The sequence below is a fragment of the Drosophila elegans genome, unplaced genomic scaffold, assembly GCF_018152505.1.
Source record: "Drosophila elegans isolate 14027-0461.03 unplaced genomic scaffold, ASM1815250v1 contig_149, whole genome shotgun sequence".
NCBI lineage: Eukaryota > Metazoa > Arthropoda > Insecta > Diptera > Drosophilidae > Drosophila > Drosophila elegans.
In genome coordinates this window covers 16,595,116-16,615,112 of record NW_024545513.1, presented here as the reverse complement: position 1 = coordinate 16,615,112, position 19,997 = coordinate 16,595,116, and the positions used below count along the sequence as shown (strand labels likewise).

The 19,997-nt window shown below is 39.9% G+C and overlaps 1 protein-coding gene across 1 annotated transcript; it reads left to right on the top strand.

Moving 5' to 3' along the window:
* The first annotated feature begins 9,477 nt into the window (after nucleotides 1-9,477).
* LOC108137763 lies at nucleotides 9,478-19,927 on the top strand. Its single transcript, XM_017259666.2, has 3 exons — nucleotides 9,478-9,646; nucleotides 15,308-15,626; nucleotides 16,395-19,927. The coding sequence occupies exons 1-3, from the start codon at nucleotides 9,503-9,505 to the stop codon at nucleotides 18,041-18,043; spliced, it is 2,112 nt and encodes a 703-aa protein (XP_017115155.1). The 5' UTR covers nucleotides 9,478-9,502; the 3' UTR covers nucleotides 18,044-19,927.
* Nucleotides 19,928-19,997: the final 70 nt, after the last annotated feature.

Genomic DNA, 19,997 nt, shown 5'->3' with positions numbered 1-19,997 from the left:
ATAATTCCCAACTATTTCTGGCATTTTGTTCATTAGGTTCCAACCAGTTGCAAGACTGAATCTTCCTTATTTATTTGTGTTGGAAATACAATTTTCTTCATTTACGCATATGAATGAGACTATGTTTAATGTTTTATGTTTTTTTAATTTTTCTTATTTTTGTCATGGATTATAAGCATAACTATTTACATTATTTTATTTACATGAATTTAATGTTAGGAATAGGCATCTGTATATTTGTGTTTGTTTAATTTAATGATTTTTTCGACAGATATACTTCCATTCAATAAGTTTTGCGATTTAATCAATTAAATCCAACAAGATTAAGGCAAACCCCAATTCGGAAAAGATACCTTTTTTCGATACTAAGAAAACTAAACAGATTAAAGACCTCTCTTTGGGAAAATTCAAATTGAACCTATTTCCTGCTGGCAAGCTAACTCATTATGATCGCTTCGTTTGCAAGTAAATTAACTTTTCGACCAGCCAGCTCTCGGAGCATGATTCTGGAGTGGCCGCCACCACCTCCTCCGCGGTGTGGAGTGCGTGTAGCTCGGAAAGCGTGTGGGATTACTTCAAGTGCAGCTGGGGCAGCACTCAACTCAACGCGGCACTTGGGCACTCGGGCACTTGGGCACTTGGGCACTTGGCACATGATACACCGTAGATCATGGCTAGTTTCGCTCGCCGCTCAATTATGCAGAGACATACTCGTGAAGTGGAAAATGGTGGGGGGCAATCTGGGGAGGATCGCGGGGCTGTGCGTGCCCTTCCCATGGCCACCATCCATCATCCATCATCTGTTGCCATAGTCCAACATCGGCCATAACCCATCAAGTGGGTTCCGTTTTGTTTGCGCATGCGCAGCGCATTCAGCATCGATATTTCACGATCGTCGACTGCAGTTCAGACTGCACTAATAAAAATAAAGTGTAAATAAATTGTATATTTTATATTTATCATTTTATATGGCATGAATACCCATTTTGGTCGTTTGTTTTACTTGAAAAAATTAATTTCTCCTCTTTGTTTTTCCTTTTTTTTTGTAATTTATTACAATTTTATTAAGGCTTTTCATTAAATAAGCACCTATCACTTTTAAAATTTAAATTAATTTTTTGGATACTAAAACCTATTTAAATGAAATATTAAAAAAATAAACTTTCATATTTAAAATAACTAAAATCAGCAATAATCAATGCAAAAATAAAAAAATTGAGTATGAAATACTTGCACTTGGTACGTTTCTTTTACCAGTGTAGCTTTTACGGCGATAGAGTTGGAAAAAAAACAAAAAAAAAAAAAGTGGAAATGGGGGAAGCGGTGGAGCTGACTTCGTGCTGCTATTTGGTGGTCCGCGATTTTGTTTTCATTTGGAAAGTGGGTGTGTTTGTCTAGCTGTCCGAGCCGAGCTCCCATGTCAACTGACTTGTTGGTCATTTACGGACCTGGCAAAAGGGGGTTTACTACGCGCCATGGGCCTGGGAAATCGCCTCCCTCGCCAGACTGGGGTCAACTAAAGGCAATGTCTAATGTCTGGGGGCCCAGAAGAAAGGAAATGTGAGGAATGCCGAGGAAAACGAGGAAAGTGATCTACGATGCTCTGCAAACTGATCTTCCTAATATGAGTTTTGGCGGGGGAAGTTCAACCAAGTCAAGTGGTTGAGTGATCTATGATCATTTATATTGACAATTTCGATGGTCTTCAAATATTTACGCTTGGACTTTACGAGCTACAACTTTATTTGGTTAAACTTTAACTATTTTGTTTTGATTTTTATGAGCGAAAACAAAATTTATTTTGACACGCTTTTAGCGTTCACTTGGGAAGGGAAACAACATAATTTTAAAAGTGGTTTTGGGAAATTGTAAATAATGAACATGCTGAGGAATATTTTAAGGTAATAAAACTAAGACTGATTAAATATTAAAGTTCTACATGCATTGTATTTAATACTATGTATGATGTAATATTTCATTTAAATATACAATTTTGAATTTAATATTCAGATATTTCTTTTTACTATTTTATTTAGTTGGGATATATGGAATATATAAAAAAAATGTTTAAATTTAACTTTTCCCACCATTAATTTCTGTATAAATTGACAAAAATGTTTGCGCTTAATAAAAATATATTTCATTTGCAAACTCTTGCCATTTAAACTCGACCTTTCTCAAAATATTACCAAACCCAATTACCAAACTACATATATGAAAGTTCTTCATTTCGTTTCCCAGAAAATTAAGCAAACCCAAACCCAAACCCAAAGCCAAAACTTTCATGGCGAGAATGTAGCTCAAAAGTATCCGAAAAGTGTTTTTTGCTCAACTTTCATAACCGACGAGCATCGATCGTTCGATTTGTCCATCCATGAGGTCCGCACCTGAAATTCCATTCGGTTTCCAGGCTGAAGATATGGCCGCAGGCCAAGATACTCCGATACTTGGATACTTGGATACTTGGGATGCTGCGATACGAAGATACTTCGATATACACTCAGATACTCGGAAACAAATACATGCGTGTGCTGACTTGAATTGCCGAAATGCGAGGCGGTTCGAATCGAATCGAATAGTATGATATCGTATCGTATCGTATCGTATCGCATCGTATCGGATGGAATCGTATCGAATGGAATCGGAGGGAGTGATGAGGGGGCACTGGACTGGTTCGACTGAAGAATCTTTTTCGACAGCGGCTAATTGACTTTCAATGTTGTTTTATTTTTCTTTTCTTTCGTTTCGTTTCGTTTCGTTTAATTTTATTTGAGCGTTGTCGAGGCGAGAAAGTGAAATTGATAGGCAGACAAGTGGCTCTCCCAGCGACTCCAAGATGTCTGTCAGGCGTACAGAGGGGTTTTGAGCCGAATGGGATTCTAAGGAGGCGCTTTCTAAGTCCCCAGAAAGCGTGAGTTGCAACTAGCCGTATACACAGAAAAAAAAAACATCTTCCATACTCATGATCAATTCGGTTAACATGTGTAAACAATTCGACTCAAAGTTCAGTTCTCTAACGACAAGCTGAAAAGATTCTTAAACTTAGTTTTTCAAATTGAAAAATATTGCCCGCACTTAAAACTAAATATAGTTTTTAAACTTATAAAACGTATACAATTGCCCCTTAACCGTTACTTTTAACTTAACATGAGTTAGTATTTTCTAAGTCTTAGATTACAATTCAATTTTTTTTCTCTAATAACATAATATATAATTTGAAATTGTTGAAAGATAAATAAATACAAGCATTACAAACATTTAAAACACAATGAAACTACTTATACTGAGAGGACAATTTATTCAAATAAATAATAATAATAATAATGTTAACTAAGCAAACTCTTTAATAATTGAATTAGTTTTATTGTTTTATATATGTAAATGACATTTTAAATAGCACCTGAAAACTATGTTTTTCAATATAATAATAATAAAAAATAATTAAAATAAATGCATAATTTTTAATGTTATTGCTGAGCTTTTTTTCTCAGTGCACACCCGGCACCGTAGCTCTAACCCAATTCTTCTCCCTTGGGTGGCGGCTTCTTCGCTTAATACTTCCACACCCACAGCGTACAAAAAGTGTCTTCTCATGGCCTAATGGCAGCCATTGCTACTGTTTGCTGCATTTTGCCGTTGCAGTTCCTATTGCTGTTGCCTATTGCTATTGCAGTATATTGCTGCTGCTGCTGCTGCTCCCGAGGCACTTGTTTTTGTTGGCGGCGTTTTCACTTTGGTCGAGATCTGCCATTGCCACCTTGTAACCCCTCTAGGCGCTGGCCAAACAACCGAAAGGTTATACCAACTGGCGGCAGAAGCGGCAGCAGCAGCAGCAGCAGCAGCAGCAGCAGCGATGTTGCTGCACATCAGCAACATCAGCAACAGCAGAAGCAGCAACACCAGCAAAAACAAGCGCGACAGATGACAAACGCAGGCAGTTTGCCGGCGATGATGAAGTGTCAATGCAATGAAAACTAAACCAATAAATTGTGAGAGCGACCCAAATAGTTGGCTAGAAACCGGCGTGGCGAAGAGGATTTTGGCCCGACTTTGTAGCATATAGCATCAGCTCCAGATGCTGCCAGAACGAACCGTAGAATCCCGATGGACACCGCCAACGTACTTCGACCTGGCGGTGCGACATCTTTTCACTCAGACCTTTTGCAACACAACGTAGCACCAAATTTGGTCAGCCAACAAAAAAAAAAAAAAAAAAAAAAAAACCCCCACCCTTCCCGTGTTCAAGTAAAAAATGAAAAAAAAAAAATAAATAAATAAAAAAAAAAAAAAAAAAAAGTTGTGAGAAATTGAAGCGCAATTCAAGTCGGCGGTGGATGGTGAAAGTAACAAGATACTTTTAATAAGACATCTCGCGACGCCGCTTAAGATGCGTGAGGCGTGCGACCAGTCGACACAGAGAGGCTGCGGCTGCCCTTTTCCACTCACCAAGTCTTATGCTTAGATACTACACTATATTGCACTGCATCATAATAAACCATATGAATGCCATGACTTGGTGGGTTGGGGGAAGGGGGAAGGGGGGCTCTGTTCTTCCGGGGGGACTCGTGGACCGCCTGCTCATGCAAAACCGCCAGTAATTGAGCAAGCTGGCAGACGGCGGTAGACTGGCTGGCGCGTGTTACTTAATGTGCACCGCGGACCGATAGAGGCGATAGACGAGGCCCGCTGGCAACTTTCTGGCGGAACCGGAGCACCACCTCTCGAGCACCACTTCCAAACCGCAGCCACACCACCAGCACCACCACTAGCACCACCACCACTAGCACCACTAGCACCACCACCACCATCATCAACACAGTGACTCCAATCGAAATTACTCCAATTTCGAAACGGGTCTTTTTGGTCATATTTAGCAAACAGGAATCGCGAAGAGATGCGACGGCGCCCCTAAAAACTCAAAACTGCAAAGTGGAATTGAAATGGCGATGAAATGCCCGACCCGACGGGATCGCGATGCCGACACAGTGGGTCCACCAAGTGCTCGGTCAATGGGTCATTAAAAAAATATGGCCATTAAAAAGATTATTGCATCCGAATGCGGCGACCACCATGGGTTGTTAAAATGTAGATTAATATGTTACCATATCCTTGCTCTTTAAGGTTCATAGAAAAAATATTATTGAGCAAAAGTTGATACATTCTGGCCAAGGATCATAAAAATAGGCACTATTAGTCAATAAATGTATTTCGTTTGCTTCTGCATCTGAAATTTCGATCACTATATATGGTTAAGCATCATTCTATTGCAACAAATAAATTTAGTCATGGGCCATATAAATATCTATAAAAAAGTAAATATAACCTTAATATTATTTATAACTAAACTAATATGTTGAAGAATAAGTACAAAATAAACCTTAATTTGTATTATTTAATGATCAAAGCTCAAAAAAATATAATTTAAGATATTGATTTAATTAACCAAGGATAATTAATATGCTTGGATATTTGATTTCCATTTTCCATTTATGGGTAAAAATAAATTTCTTTTTACTCCACCCAATAAAAATGTATATTGGATAGATAGATATCCGAATGGGACTTACATTTCACTTTCCCATTATTTATAATGATTATAAAACTCTTAAAAAACTAGGATCGACCTTCAACTTTTAAAGCAATTACGGCCAATTCCAAAATGTACATTGCGTTAAACAGATTTTGACCCACTGTTCCTGGGCAGGTTATCAATTGCCATCGTTGTCGCTGGTGTTGCAGTTGCTCATCCTATTATTTCAACGAGAGCAATTGCAGCGTTGTTGTTGTTGTTGTTGTTACAGTTTTTGCTGTTGTTGCTCGACAATGCCAAATGCGGCAGTTGGCAAAAATATTTTATGGAAAAGTGGAACACTTGATGAAACATTACTGGGGACTGTATAAATAAAAACACGATATCTCTTCCCCCCTTTTTTGTGCTTTAATGTTTCAGTTCTCTTTAAGGTATTCTTTTTTTTTTTTTTTTTTTTTTTTTTTTTGCACTCTCGAACCACCTAATCCAACTGGAATACGCCCTCACCACCCACTGCACCCCACGAAGCACGCAATGTGTGGCAATCAAAGGGCGCCCACGCCTCTTTTCCAGGCATCATTGCCTGCCACAATTGGAGCATGGGCAGTGCCACTGGCAGTGGACAATAATTGTGGTCAGAGGCAAAAAGGCAAAGGCAAAGACGAGGGGAGGAGGAGGAGTGGAATCGGTCAGTGGCGGCGGCAGGAGGGGAATAGAAAGTGCAAACAGTTAGAGGACTTGTCCCAATGCAATTGTCGCCGTCGTCGACGTCGTCGTCTGCTTCTGTAACCCATTGCAACTGAAAGTTGAAGCTGCTGCCCAGTATAAACAAACAGAAGACTGGGGAAACCAACTAGCAACCAGCAACCAGCAACCAGCAACCAGCAACTAGCAACCGACGACGCATGCCACATTTACAGCAATAACAACAGCAATATCAGCCACGTCAATAACAACAACAGCAGCAATAGCAACAACAACAACAACATTTAAAGTTGCAGCAGCAGCAACAACTACTGTAACAATATCAGCTATAGGAATAGCAACAACAACAACGCCAGCAATATCAACCTTAGAAACAGCAACAACAACAACATAATTGTTTGCAAAAACAACAACATCAGCTATGTCTGCAACATAGGAAAAGCAAAAAGCATACCAATAGCAGCAACAACATCGATATATTAACTACAAAAACAACAACAACAATATAGCAATATGTACGGCAATGGCAACAACAACATAACAAGCAAATGCAACAACAATATCTGACATACCAATAACAACAGCAGCAGCAATATTTGCAGCAACAAAAGCAACATCGGGCCCATAAGAGCAACAACAGCAACACTAGCAACAGCAACAGCAACAGCAACGGCAACAGCAACAGCAACATCAACGGGGCAACAACAACAGCAACCGGCAAGCTGTACTTGAACAAGTCGTACTTGGCATCGTATTTTGGATTTGGACTTGGCCGACTGCCTTAGTGGAGGCCTCAATGGAAAGAAGAAATTTCGCTGCCGGCGCCGGCAGCGCTGTCGACGGCGTCATGTTGCTGCTGCTGCGCATGCGAAGTGTTCCGCTGCGAGAAAGCAGGTGTCTGCAGCATTCGGCGCTAAACCACGGCGCGAAGCAGACGCGTTTCTCTCTCTTTTCACCTTCTCCAGGCGGGCCAGCGATCGATCCTCGGTTCGACAAAAAAATAACAAATACTGAAAAGCAAAATACAAATTACAAAATACAAAACAGAAAACAGAAAACAGAAAAAAAACTCTGCGAATTCGAGCAAAACAAAAACAGCCAAGCACTAGTTGCAAATCAAACAACAGAAAGAAAGATAACCGCTAGCGAAACGGATAGAACCGCTTGCAAAACGGTTGGCAAAGTGATCATCAACACGCTTTTTGTGTCCTTTTTGTTTTTTTTTTTTTTTTTGATATTTTCTTTTGTGTGTGCTCCACTTGCGATCGTTAATTGTTGACCGCGTGCAACGCCGCCCTCCCTCTTTCCCCGCTGCCACTGTCATTACCGTCAACACATCAGCAACATTGCAGCCGCAGCCGCAGCAGCAGCAACAACTGCAGCAGCAATAGCAGCAACATCGGCGGGCAGAAGTAACGGCCAACTGTTTTCGAAAGTTGCCGCTAACGCATCCTGTTTGTCAACCTTCGGAATTTTGCAATTGAAATTGGAATCGGAACTTTAACTGGAACGGCCAGGTGAAACGGCGGAATCGGGTCAAGGACCTAGTAGGTGAGTGCCGGCAGAGGGATCAATAACCCGGAAGTTACTTTGGAAAGCGGACAGCGAATCGCAAATCCTAGGAAAACAACTGTTACAGAAATCTCTCAACTTAAAAAGTTACGATTCCTATAGTTTCTAAAGTAGAGAAAGAAAGATGGATAGAGATCCTAGTTTTTAAAGTATATCTTTAGGTTTACGCTGTAGAGAATTTAACCTATCTTATATTTGGTTCTTTACACATCAACTGTTAATTTTCGGATATTTGCCTATTGTCAGTTATAAATCCCCAAACTTAAATCCTAAAGTATAAATTTCTCAAAATAAAGTTAAGCGCAAAATTTAACTTTAAAATAAATTATTTTTCATAGGTATTTGTACAATGTAATAAAATTATGGAAAAATAATTTTCAAGATTTGCATTACTAAAATTAATTGTTGTTCATCTAATTGAAAAAAATGAATTGCTTATTATTTGTTAAACTAACTTAAAATATTTGCTGAGTTGTCACAACCATAATACCAATCGAAACGCGACTTAATTTATTTTAATTTATTTATAAAGTTTTTGTCCTAACTTAGCAGCCTTATTATATTTTTTTAAAGTGCCCGTAAAACAATAATTAAATGTACTTAAACAAAGACACATTATTGCTACATTGCAAACTTTATCATTTTGTGGAGCAAAGCTTGTCAAAATTTGAAAATATCAATGGAAGGCTTTAAATTATATTTCTAAGTCAAAAATCAATTTTTGCAAGCTTATGGTTTAAATCTATAACGTAATGATATATTTAACTAAAAACTGTTTATTTCTAAAAACAGAATTGTCTTACATGTTTTGGACTACAAAATCTATATCGTTGAGAAAGGCGGTACTTCACTAGTTTATTTTGGGTTCTGCATTTCTCTTTATATCTATACGAATTTTTCAAAATAATCTAACGGCAAATCAGTTAATTTAATGCAATATTTACTTTAAATTAGAAATTAAATACTACATTAACTGTTGATAATTCAGAATGAATCGAAGAGATACAGTGTGTAGACATTGGTCAAGGTCACTTAATAAGAAATGAACAAAGGAATCAATTCTTCCAAAGTTCTGTTTCGTATTTCTTGCATTCTTCACTTTTCTTCACTCTCTCTTTCCTTGGAATCTCCTCACACCTTTGTCAGTGATTTTGGCCTTCTAATTAGCCAACTAAGAGCATTCATATTTGTCTGGGCCAAGATGACCCACTTCACTTATGTGTGGGGAAACCTATTAACACTTTTCACCTCCCCAGTTACCCTTTTCTTCAGTTAAGTTAAAAGTTAAGTGAGTTGTCATTAAACAGATTCTTTTCTCTCTTGACGTGTCGCAGCTTCCCTTTCTTTCTTTCTTCTTTTAAGACTTTTTATTTATGGACAGTGGGTGTGGAAGTTAGAAGGGGGCAAAAGAGACACTTAGCGAGTCAATCAATCATCATTGAGCTGACTGAGAAATTGCTAATAAATTGCACTTAGCGGGAAACACTTTCATATAACCAGGTAACCATAACAATGGAATGAAATAAAAGCGAAAATCACTTTCTTCGCCGCCTTCTCTCTCGTCCGCTTTCCGCATCTCCGGCCGCCCACAACAACAGCAAATATCGAATAATGATAAACAAATTAATTATATGCTTAACAAACAGAAACATTACCATCATCATCAGCAGCAGACACCACAGTAACGGCAGCAACATGCAACATCAACTGCAACAGCAACAGCAACAGCAACATCAACTGCAACAACATAAACAAGTGCGCTGCAGAAATCTACGAAGAAACGTAGAAATCGGTGCTAAGAAGATTTGGCTGCCGCTTATCATTTTCCTTTCACTGCAGGTGAGTTGAGCTGATGCAAATAATTGAAATCAATTTAAGCCAAAAGCCGTAGACACAACAGCAACATCGGCTTATAGATAGATAATTCCCATCAGCAGCAGCCGGCTTAAGCTTCTCTTTCTCCCAGTGGCTTGTGCAGATTTTCGTTAAGAGGGATTTTAGCCAGTCCGCTGAATGTACTTGTATTCATCTAAAATGTAACTGCTCTGTACGATCGTACTGCTAAATGCAAAAGCTTTCACATAGTTGGTTAAACTGGATATAATTTTATTTATTTCATTCAGTCAGTACAAAATCATTTCATCATTTGATTTCATTATAACTATGTGCACTTAAGTATCTTAAGGTGAAAGAAGAATTATAACTTTTTAATTGAAGTAAAGTCATTTTCTTGTAAGGCTAGTAAAAAGCATCTTATTAAAATTGTAAAGAAGTGCTTTAATGTTTGTATCATTGAAAGAATTAAGTAACCTGATTTTTTTTTTATATTAAGAGGAACATTTTATTAACCTTTAAAGAGTGACTGTTTATTAATAAAAAAAACCCCCTCTAAAATATCCTACCCCCTGTCTGTGCACCGCACTCTCTCCCTTCACCATTCCCCTCTCTTTCTGTCTGCCTGTCGTCTGCCTTGTGCGTGTGAATCTGAGTGCACAAGTATGCAAGTGAAAGAGCCCCTCTGCCGGAATGAAATGGAATGAAGAGGAATGGAATGGGACGGGATGGGACGTGTAATTGGCATGGCCTCGTTTCCCGTGTGTGTGCGCGCGAGTGTTACATGTGCTAGTTTTAGTTCCTGGAACCAATCTGGAATATACATATACATATACATATGGAAGAGGCATCGGCGAGACTAGCGGGGAAAGTAACGGCGAGTCGGGTAATTAGTGAGCGTAATGGAAAGGATACACATAGGAGATGCCATCTGGGGAATTTAGAAACTTAATGGTGTAAAGGCAACGTTTTAATTAAGATCGCGAATTCTTATCTCGGCATTTTGAAGTCTTTACATGATGAATTTTATTATAAAATTTTAATTAAAAATTTGTAGACATCCAGATTCCAATGAAATATATTAATTTTATTTTATATTGATAGGATAGGATCGAACCTTTTTTCCATGATAATTATTATAAATTCGTTGCCTCTTTTCACTGCAAAATCTAGCATGATTTATTACAAATTTAAATAATTAATATACAAGCCTGAGCATACACTTTACATCAAATGGTAGTATGTAATACCCAAGCATTTTGATTTTATAGCTATAGGAAAGAACATTAAATACAATTTTCAATACTATTAAACCGAAATTAAAACACACCGAGGACTGTAGATGCCAAGAGAAATTAAAATGTTTTTTTTTACAAAATATATTTGTTTAGAAGTTAAAGGTACAAATTGACAATTCCAATAATTTAAAAAATATAAATATGCAATGCAAGAAAAACTAACCGATATTTTGCATTTAAGATATTTTTGATAGCTTAAAAATTGAATGTAAAGTGTAGAGCTTATATTGGAAAACTTCCTTTGAAGCTTATTTTGTGAAGAAGTTATTATACCGGGAAACTTCCTTTTGAGCTGATTTTATTGTTTCAGAAAAATATTATGATTCGGTCTTAAATAGCAAGGAAGTACGGGAAAAAACAAAAACATTAAACATTGTCACTTTAAACAAGAAAGGGAACTAATTTATTTACAAGGACTATATTTCGATCTGTAGGTGTCGATCTGTATATGTTTCAAAACAATGAAGCTATGTTGATTTTTCGTTGAATTTTTCGATCGTTATACATATTTAATGTATTATGTTTGTTTGCAATGCAAGTCCGCCAACATACAGAACTACAGAAACTGTTAATTTAATATTTATATTGTCTTCAAAAATGATTTATGTGTAAAATTGAAATTAAATAATAGCCAAGTTCCCTGGGAATAACTGTGAAATCAAGAAGTCATTCTGTTTGAAGTGCATGCCCATCTCGTTGGCCATCCGCAGCATTCCTTTCTCTTTTTCGCCTTTTGGCACATATTAAAATTCCATGTGCATCCATATCCATTTTGCCTAGGTAATACCCATCCCCGTTCCGAATCTCTTTTGAGCCCAACGCTCGTGACGTTAGAAAGTTTATTTTTATTTTATTTTATTTTTGTTGTTTTTGTTATTCGCCAGCTTTTCGGCCATTCTGGGGCGATGACACAATTTAGCCTGGCCAAAAAAAAAAACAAAGTTCCCATTCCTTTAACGAGCGGCAGGCAGCATGTGGTGGTTTCAGCATCAGCAGCAGCAGCAGCATCAGCAACAGCAGCAGCAGCAGCAGCAGCAGCAGCAGCAGCATCAGCAGCAGCAGCATCAGCATCTTCACTTTTCGCTTCCTTTTCGCTTTCATCTTGGGTCGAGAAATGCTGCCAAACGGCCTGGCGTTCACCTTTGACCCTCCACCGCCATACCACCCCAACCTCTTCCGGGCCAAGTGGCTGCCAAATTCCGATTCTCTGCTAATGTTTCACTTTCTCCCGATTTGGTGCGCTGCCAGGCAGACAGCCTCTTCCCAAAAAAGGTGCCTAGCACATTGGTCGAGGTCAAGATTGCCAACAACAGCCGGCCTCGTCTTCATCTTTTTGGGTTCCGTCTTCAGTCTTTAGTCTTCAGTCTTTAGTCTTCAGTCTTCAGTCTTCGGCCTGCCGTTTTTAGACACATCGTTAGTAGTCTCTGCTGGGGATTACGGAAATCGCAGAGGGCAGGGAAATGGGGAAATGGAGAAAGGGGGTGGGGGGTGGGGGGAGTAGGCCAGGAACCCACGACATCGACTGGCTGATTAGTAAAGCAGTAAAGCGATGATTAGTTTCTTCTGCCTGAAGTCGGATATGAGTTGGGAACCGGAACTGGTCGAATTTCAGATGTCTTTGAGCGGTACGAAGCTAAATTAGCACATGCAAACTGCGTGATAAACGGGTTTACCGAACTAACAAATATTTCCAATGGCCATACAATTGATAAGAATTAAAGTATGTGAAGAAACCACATTCAAACTATTTTATTTACTGAACTTATGAAAGATAAAATCTCAGGTGTCATATTTTTGCAAAAATATTTAAAACATAATTAAGCCATTAGGTTGCTATTTAAATACTTTATTAAAGGTTTAATTGATAATGCAAATATTATTGAGTTTCATAAAACCTATCTGAAAATAATAGGCGAATAAAATACAAAAAATATGGATCAGAAATATTAACTATTTTGTGAGCGATATTATTTCGCTGGAAAATAAAATACTATTATCGCTGAATTAAATTTATGTCAGTTATGTTCTTCCATTTTTAATACTTTTCACTTTTTTTGCCTATATTTTTTTTACAAAATAGAATGTGATATTTTTTCTGTCTGTGTGAATTGCTGGTATTTAACTATATCTATTTTTTTTCTTTTTTGGTATTCATGGCTTGCTTCTGCAGTCGCTCCAAATCACGTTCCCGCATGCAAATTTGATTATAGAATTTTTCACCAGTGGGTTTTCGGATTCGTGGGCAACTCGTTTGATGGCAGACCAACCATCAGCATCCGCCATCCGCTATCCGCCAGCCATCATTTACCATTTTAGTATTTTAGCTTACCTTTTTGTCGTCAATCGTCTGCCGCGCTTGCCACATCACTTTCTACCAAACAGGATTGCTTCAGGATGCCGCCGTTGCCACCGTTGCCGCCGTTGCAGCCGTTGCGACATCCCATCCCAAAGACTATACCAAAATACTGAGACACTCAGATGCTCAGTTTTCTCAGTTTTCTCAGTTTTCTCAGCTTCTCAGTTTTCTCAGTTTGTCTTTAGTGTATTTTCTCAGCTTCCCAGTTGGCGGAGAAAGTTGTTTTCGGCGGTGCGGCACAGATTTGGCCAAATGGGATGCAGCCTCGCCATCTTCGCTGGGCATTTTCATCATTGGGTATCTTGGTCATGAACGCCATGGCCATGGCCATGGCCATCATCCGCCACCTGTCCGCAATTGCTCTAGTGGCAGTGGCAGTGGCAGTTGCAGTGCCACTCCCCCCACTTCGTCCGCCCATTGGAGCAATCGTCTAATTGCCCCGATGGCTCTTGGCAAGTTGGTAACTGAATCAGTGCAGCGACAAGTACATGGCTGCGGATCAAGATGTTCCTGAATGGCCAAGCAAAATTAAGACCTGGTCACCCGGAACATGGCCAACACCACACCAACAGCACACCACAACACACCACAACACAACACACCAACAGCACACCACAACACACCAAGTGAAGGACGTGAAAAGAAAGTAATGGGAAATTAATTAAGTTTATTAGCCAGATATCACTGTTGGGTAGATGACACTCGGGATTTACGGGATGGGACATCTGAATCTTGATTAGAAAGTATGGAGATTATACATATAAAAGTATCTGTATAATTGAACATATAAAAATCAAATCATAATGTATACAGTACTCAAAGTGTTTTAAAAGCAAAACAAAAATTAAATTACAAATTAAATTATAAAGACGAATCATTTGCATTTAAAACGCCTAACAAGATGAAAGCTTATTAAGAATTGCACTCACAAAATTGACATTGTTTTATTTTCTATCATTATTGATTTTGACTCATTATTTGACCTCTCTAAATTTTTAAAAATTAAAATTTTTAAGCATATTTATTCACGAATAATATTGGTTCCAAGTTTTTACGCTTTTGTGCTTAATTGATTTGTTTGTTTTATAGCTGTTTCAAGAACCCATTAAGTAGTTATCTTTTAGCAATAATATCTTAAAATATTAATAGAACGAATATATCTAAAAGAAAAAAGGGCTTCTATATAGTTCTGAAGAATACCTAATGTATTACCAAGATATATAATATTTTAGAAATTTCTTATCTTCTCAAATGGATTTGTAAACAGACTGAGTATGTGTTGGTAATTTTTTGTGAATGATTCTTTTTCCTAACAATTGTTTATTAAAATGATTAGAAAAACATGTGAGGCGATGTTTCTTCCCACTCATCCGGCAACGAATTTATCTACATAGTATCTTATCTGTGAGCCAGCTATTATCGAGTATACATTATCTCCCAACCAGGCGACTCCGTCTCGACGTCGATCGCGATCTCAATCTGGGTCTTGGTCTTGGTCTTGATCTTGGCCAATGTCTGGTGTCTTGGTCTTCAGTCTTCTGTCTTGTGTCTTTAGTCTTCCGTCTTCGGTCTTCCGTCTTTGGTGTTTTGTTTGTGTTGTCGTCTGGTCTGGTTCTAGCCTTGACATCGCCTTTTAAGCCAGGCGGATCTCCCTGGCAATTGGGTCGCCATGGCGCGTTGCATGTGCCACAAACTGAAATGAAAAGAGTTGCTGGCTGGTTGGAAAAAAAAAGCGAAATTGTTGCGGCCTTTTCTCCGGTTCCTCTTTCTTTTCGTTTCTTTTCGCAGACAGTGGCTTTTTGCTGCCTTATGCAATTGCATGCAGTTGCATGCCGCATCCGCCTTGCAGACACTGCCACTTGTTATTTGCCACTGCGCCCATTCCACTTGGCATTCCCAATCCACAATCCACAATCCGCAAATCCCATTCCCAATCCAAACTAAAGTCATTCTATTCATCTTCTCGTCTCGTCTCGTTTCGTTACGATTCCCTGTTTAAAAATGGGACCACAGGTCGCCCTCGTCAGCGCCGACGATGTAGAGGTGGTGAAGGCCATTGCCGGCGGACCGGATGACGACCTGACCATCGCCCTTGGCGACCACGAGAACGAGCTGGACCAAATGGCCCAGGAGTCGGAGCAGGAGCAGCAGGCTCAGGCGCAGCAGCAGCAGCAGCAGCAGCAACTTCAGCAGCAGCAACAGCAACAGCAGCAACAGCAGCAGCAGCTGCCGCAGATCCAGATGCAGTTGCCGCAGTCGGTGCCCAAGGTGCAGGTGCACTACCAACACAACATGCCACAGCCGCCGCCCAATGTGGCACTCACCATGCGCAGTGAGTACGGGGACTTATCCCCAAACTGTATAATAAGGGATTCCATTAGATTCCATACTACAGCCAAAAGAAAATTGTCACATGAACTAAACTATGAGAAAATTTCCCAATAGATGAGTAATAAATTAATGCCACGAAAGTATCAAAATCAAAGTATTAAATGTGGTTTAAAAACAAGGCCTTAGATAACTCTTCGGTATACAAATGAAACTAACTGAAATATTGAATTAATACTGTCTGTAGATTATTTCTAAGACACACTTATTAAAACATAATTTTCAGTTTTTTCTTTGGTGTATATAAAGACATGAGGTAATAGTTATTTAATTTATTTAAACCTAATTTCACTTTTTCTTTGGGTGTATATAAAAGCCATGAAGCTATAGGAATTTATCACAGAATTTTGTTGATCGTTGTTATGACAGATTTATGATATCGTTGTCCGATTTCAATAAAATTAAAATGCCATTTCATATATCATATTTAAATTAAATTTAAAATAATAATATTAATACAATACAATACAATGCATTTAAATGGAAAGTTTAGAGGTTAAAATCTATTCCGCAGATAGTCAAATGAAATAAAAAAAAAAAAAAATACATTTTATATATCCATATTTAAAATGAATAGAAACCGCAATGGATGAATATGAATATATGAATATGAATACGAATATGATTAAAGTTCTAAAAAAAAATGTTAATGATCTCCTTTGCTACCGCTTACCCCTTAATCCATTGTGATGTGCTCTTTCCCACCCCCCAGACAACCACCAGAACATCCCGCTGAGCTTTGGCCAGCCCTTTGGACCTCCTCCGCCGCCGGGTGCCCAGTTCTACAAGGGACCTCCACCGCCGCAACTGCAGCAGCGACCGCAGCCACCGCCTCAGATGCAGTTGCATCAGCAGCAGCATCAACATCAGCAACAGCAACAACAGCAGCAGCAGAGTCAACAGCAGCAGCAGGTGCAGGTGCAAGTGCCCGACCTGAGCGTGGGCGGATCCAGCAACAACGAGATCTGGGCGGCACCCGTCCAGGACATGCCCAAGATCGTGTCGCTGGACGTGAAGTGCGAGAAGAACGGCATGAAGGTGTTCGTGCAATTCGACAAGCCCTTCAACGGCATCGTCTTCTCCAAGGGTCACTACAGCAACATGAACTGTGTCCACTTGCCGTCGGGATTGGGCCGCAGCTCGGCCAGCTTCGACATTGGACTGCACGAGTGCGGCACCGCTGGCAATACGGACAACTATGGCCAGGGCTATGGCCACGAGGGTACGGGCGCGGGTGCGGGTGCAGGAGCGGGCGCAGGCACCTATTTCGAGAACATCATCGTCATCCAGTACGATCCGCAGGTGCAGGAGGTGTGGGATCAGGCACGCAAGCTGCGATGCACGTGGCACGATCAGTACGAGAAGAGCGTCACGTTCCGGCCGTTCCCGGTGGATATGTTGGATGTGGTGCGGGCGGATTTCGCCGGCGACAATGTCGGCTGTTGGATGCAAATCCAGGTGGGCAAGGGTCCGTGGGCATCCGAGGTATCGGGTCTGGTGAAGATTGGCCAAACGATGACCATGGTGCTGGCCATCAAGGACGATGACTCCAAGTTCGATATGCTGGTGCGCAATTGTGTGGCCCACGACGGCAAACGGGCGCCCATCCAGTTGGTGGACCAACGGGGCTGTGTCACCCGGCCCAAGCTGATGTCCCGCTTCACCAAGATCAAGAATTTCGGGGCCTCCGCGTCGGTGCTGTCGTACGCCCACTTCCAGGCCTTCAAGTTCCCCGATTCGATGGAGGTGCACTTCCAGTGCACCATCCAGATCTGTCGCTACCACTGTCCGGAGCAATGCTCGTCGGAGACGAACCTGCAGGATGTGCATCATCTGCAGGTGGGCCCCGAATCGCAGTATGGACCGCCGCCGCCGCAACTTCATGTGGACGCGTACCATGTGGCCAGTGCCATTGGCAAGCGGCGGGATGAGCGACGCGTCCAGCGACGGGCACGTGCGGTGGCCGCCGCCGAGCCGCAGGTTGGCCTCAATCGGATCATCAAGGTGGTCTCCTCCGGTGATCTGACCTTCGCCATCGACGAGCAGGCAACGGGCAACGGGAGCAGCGCCATCGGCTCCACAATGGTCTTTCCGCTGCGCGAGGAGGGTCTCATTTGCATGACCACGCCCGGCTTTGCCATTACGCTCATCGTGCTGTTGGGCATACTGGTCACCTCCTGCCTCACCTCAGCCATCCTCTACGTTCGCCTGCGTCCGTTCGCCTCGTTTGCAGCCGCCGCCAGCGCCAAGGAGCGGGCCGTCGCCTTCACGAATCCCCAGCTGGCACCGCTTCCAGTCATCCAGCTGCCCTCGCCGGCGGACTTGCAGGGCACGCTCTCCAAGAAGCGGGCGATGTCGTGAGCACGCCCCCGACTGTGCGACTGCACCATCCGGTTCCGCGGACGGTGGCCAGATACCGGTGGCCAGGCACTGGCACTACTGCTAGCTGGGATCAGCTCCTTGAGGTTTGGGTTTCGGTTTTCGGTCAGTTTTCCATTTTGGGGCACGGGCACAAAGCAAGTAACAGGTTTAGTTATATCCAAGCTAAAGATTCGCTTTAAACTTAAAACAAAGCAACTTTCACATCAAGCTCAAATCGATTTGATTAAATAATAACTATAAAATGAAATACATGTTTAATATTAGCTTTAAAGAATTTCAAAACTGAACATCAAATCAAATTTCGAATCGAAATAAAATCGATTAAGTTAAATATTAACAATTGGTTCACAAAATATCTATTTAAAATCTGTATATTATTCAGGATTTTAAAATTATAAACAAAGCAACTCTTAGATCAATTTCAGATATAAAAAAATCTTCTTCATAATAAATATTAATTAAATCGAATTTTGAGTATAATTTAAAATTTAACATATTTAAAATGAAATCATATTTTGAAACAAGTAAAAATCGATTTTTTATATAACAAAAATTGCTATTAAAATCATGTTTAATATCATATAATTTTCAAAATGATTTTAAATATTTTGAGAGTGACCTGAAATAAGTCCAAAACAGTGAATAGTTCTTTTTTTTTAATTTTGGTTCGTTAAATCTTTTATGAAAGATTTTTTAAAATCAAAAATTCTGATAGGTTTAACAATTTTTAGTGTTAACATTGCTCTGTGCCAGGTGTGTTCATAGAAAACCCTAACAACGCTTTCAATTTTCAAGAAGATAGCTGCTAAAGAATTTTTTTTTACCAACATGTTATTAGAAAAGATTTTTGAAGACTAGTTTCTGCTGAGAAAATTTTAATTCAAAATAAATGCTTTGTGCTTTTGAGTATTTCGATACTTATCGAGACTGTTAATCAAAGATTTGCCAACTGCAATCACTAGCTCCAGACACTGATTCCCAAAAGTAACTATCATTAGTGCCATTACTAGCTGCCTCATTTCGTCTGCGCTTCCGTTTCCGGTTCTAGGTACAGTTGTGTCTGCGTCTGCGGCTCTTAAATTTGTAGCGTACACTTCGTTAGAATAATTTTTGATACAAATCATTTAACATTAACTCAAGCCGTTAACTGGGTTTTCCTCTTCCTCTTCCTCTTCGTCTTCCTTTTCCTTTTTCTGTTCCTCTTCCCTTTCCTTTTCCGTTTTTCCAACCTCGATATCCTCGAATCCTTTTTAAGGTCCTCTCTTTCCTATCTTTCCTATTTTCCACTCCTTTCTCTCCGTGGTGGCAGTCGATAATCGATTATTTTTGTTTTAGTTTAAGCCTAGGTTCTATTTCATGTAAAACGGTGCTAAGCCATGATCAGCCCATCATATCCATCTGACCATCACTTGTAGCTTTCTTCAGCATTCGAGCCGATATATTCTATTACTTAGAGTATTTCTCGTAAGAATCTCTTAAGACTTTGTAGACACGAATACACACACAAGCACACACACTCACAAAATAGACACACATAAAACATATAAACACACACATAACACATGCATAACAAATATACACTTGAATTAGTCACTAAATATTTTAAGCGCTGTAAGCCGTAGACTAAGCCGAATACTTTTGCGTCCCACTGTCAGCCATTCCCCCAAATCCCTGATTCTACTTATATCAGTTAGTACGCCTAGTAGTCCACTTATTTATTTGCATAATGATTTATACATATCGCATACATACCCACATATATACCGCCTTATATATACATATCTTCCATTTTTTTTGTCTACTTTTATAAGCCGAGCAAAGCGAGTGAGAAGAGAAAGTGTTCAATAAATTGTTTAGAATCCCTCAAAATCTCGTTTGTTTATTTTCATTTATGAGAATGGTGTGGTTGGTGTCGTTTTAAATATGTGAGTAT

Bases quoted from the DNA above. Each gene is read 5' to 3' on its own strand.
- LOC108137763 (XM_017259666.2), top strand. From the start codon at position 9,503: ATGCAACATCAACTGCAACAGCAACAGCAACAGCAACATCAACTGCAA. The intron at 9,647-15,307 runs GTGAGTTGAGCT...ATGGGACCACAG, and splicing joins TCATTTTCCTTTCACTGCAG to GTCGCCCTCGTCAGCGCCGA. The intron at 15,627-16,394 runs GTGAGTACGGGG...CCCACCCCCCAG, and splicing joins TGTGGCACTCACCATGCGCA to ACAACCACCAGAACATCCCG.